General features: G+C 41.9%; 1 protein-coding gene across 1 annotated transcript in view; it reads left to right on the top strand.

The window, feature by feature from the left end:
• Positions 1-932, top strand: part of LOC126996279 (probable phosphorylase b kinase regulatory subunit beta) — a 297,183-nt gene extending 296,251 nt beyond the window's left edge. The window contains exon 22 of the mRNA XM_050856656.1: positions 861-932. Within this exon, the coding sequence (XP_050712613.1) occupies positions 861-932 (72 nt within the window). The remainder of the gene's footprint in view (positions 1-860) is intronic.
• Positions 933-2,546: the final 1,614 nt, after the last annotated feature.

The following is a 2,546-nucleotide window of genomic DNA, read 5'->3' as shown; positions in this document are numbered from 1 at the left end:
CTGTTTATGATATATATATATATATATATATATATATATATATATATATATATATATATATATATATATATATATATATATATATAATACGACTGCATGGTGTTATGAAGGTCTTGGGATTTGAGGGAATGACAACAACTCTGTAAACCTTCCATTTCACCTGGCATGGTGGCTCGTGCGATGGTGCCGCGCCATTCACCCTTCTGCTACCATGGAAGACTCACGTAGGTTTCACTCTCGTGTCCTATACAGCCAAGCAAAATATATTATATATAACGTAAATAAAACAGAGAGAAAGAAAGGGTGGGTGGGTAGCGAGTTCCTCTGAGGAGAGTGATGGGGGTGATGTGGCATTAGCGCGGCTCAGGGGAGCCGTGCCTAAAAGCAGAAGTTAGATTCGATAGACTGTAGTATGTAGTTAGTAGGTAAGAAGACACCTACCGGAAGGGGCGTAAGCCACTCCCGGTGAGGTATATATGGGAAGCGAGGAGGGTGCTGCAAGCCCTCCAAAGACTCTTCCCGTGTCCTCACTTCCCGTTTCCCTATTGTCTCATCAACACCAGAGAGTAGTTCAGCATGATCTCTAAACACAAATCCTCTTTCTTTCCACACCACACTACATACACACAACGTACACACCATTTCCCTTAATTTAACAAATTCAAAATGGTCATAAGCATTGCCTCGGAGTTCCCGCCTGGGGGGGGGGGGGCAACAAACTCCCCCAGGGAAGACTTCCCTTTTAGCTGCCGACTTAAGAGGTGTCTTGATAACTCTTCAGACCTCTTTCTTATCAATTTCTGCAACATTCGCGGTCCTTGTTCCAATTTCCATTCTGTTGAGCATCATCTCTCCTCTAGACCTCCTTCCTCACCGAAACAGAGGTCTCGCGGGCTACTGACAGCAATCTCTACTCTGTTCCTTTCTACTAGCTCTATCCTAAATTTCAATCCAAAGCTGGATGTTGCGCCAACGTGCGGAACGACATCACTTGCTCTCGTCTCACGACCTTTGAGGAATGATACATGGAGTGGCCCTCAGCAAGCCGCTCTTCACTGTGAGGTAAAGCTGGGGGTAGGAGTGGGCGGAGTTTAGCCGGTGGCCCTGAGCCAGCAATTCCACTCAAAACATTGGATTTCTCGCTCCCGGGTCGTCGGAGTAAATGAGCTTGTCTGCCTTATTTCTTCCACATATCATATGTTTTTAGTTATTCAACTGTTGCAGTATATGCACTAAGGATGTATGTACAAGTTTTAATAGAAAAAAACCCAGCATTTCCTTGTCTTTATTTCGTAGAAGCTGAGAAAAAATGTTCCACACCCGCCTTGATACCTCACACTTCCTCTGTATAATGTTCATTATATATTGATCATGGCCTTACTTTTAATGTAGAAGGATGTACAGCCTTCTATGTAGAGCGTCTCAGATGTGATCAAAATCCACTACGAGAAAACAGAAGGAAGTATTGGAGCGGGAAGGAGAAAAACTTACAGATACCGAAATAAAAGTCTATATTTAACTCGACGTCAACCAATCGTGTTATACTTTCATACATGTCATTGTTAGAGGCATATTAACCAGTAAATGGAGAAAATGTAACATGTAGGTCAGGCACCAATTACTGAGAGGAGTTCATTACATGTTCTTAGGGAGAGAAATGGTTGTGGAGTGGTGGAAAAGACTTACAAGAGTGGAATAAATAATAGAAGATAACTCCTGTAAGAGAGAGAGAGAGAGAGAGAGAGAGAGAGAGAGAGAGAGAGAGAGAGAGAGAGAGAGAGAGAGAGAGAGAGAGAGAGAGAGAGAGAGAGAGAGAGAGAGAGAGAGAGAGAGAGAGAGAGAGAGAGAGGGAATGAGAAACTGAAAATGAGGGAGAATGATAATGATAAGCTGAGAATGAGAGATCGAATGAGAATTAGGATGAGAGAGAGGTAATGATATTGAGAGAGAGAGAGAGAGAGAGAGAGAGAGAGAGAGAGACTGAGAAAGAATAAGAGAATGAGAGAGAGAGAGAGAGAGAGAGAGAGAGAGAGAGAGAGAGAGAGAGAGAGAGAGAGAGAGAGAGAGAGAGAGAGAGAGAGAGAGAGAGAGAGAGAGAGAGAGAGAGAGAGAGAGAGAATGAAGATGAGAGATTGAAAATGAGGGAGAATGATGATGAGAATGAGAGAGATCGAGGTAATGAGAATGATAATTATATAATGAGAGAGAGAATGAGGATGAGAAAGAGAATGAGAATGAGAATGAGAGAGATAATGAGAATTAGAGAATAAGAATGAAAGAATGAGAATTAACGTTGTCAGGCATATGAGTGCCCGTGGGTTAAATCGACTCTGTAACTTGCCCAGGTTTACACTCTTATTTTACATGTTTTGCAAAATAACTATGTGTTCATTATACTTTTGATAGTACCCAAAGACCTCTACATTCCAGTAATGTGACCTGTTTGTCTGTAAAGGCCATGGGAGATGAATTACAAATGATTTCCTTGAAATTTCCACCAAGGAATCATTCGCATTCTTTTGTGTCGCTCTTTTTCAAGCTCAATT

The sequence above is a fragment of the Eriocheir sinensis genome, chromosome 9 (assembly GCF_024679095.1).
Source record: "Eriocheir sinensis breed Jianghai 21 chromosome 9, ASM2467909v1, whole genome shotgun sequence".
Taxonomy (NCBI): Eukaryota; Metazoa; Arthropoda; class Malacostraca; order Decapoda; family Varunidae; genus Eriocheir; species Eriocheir sinensis.
This window is presented reverse-complemented; position numbering and strand designations above follow the sequence as displayed.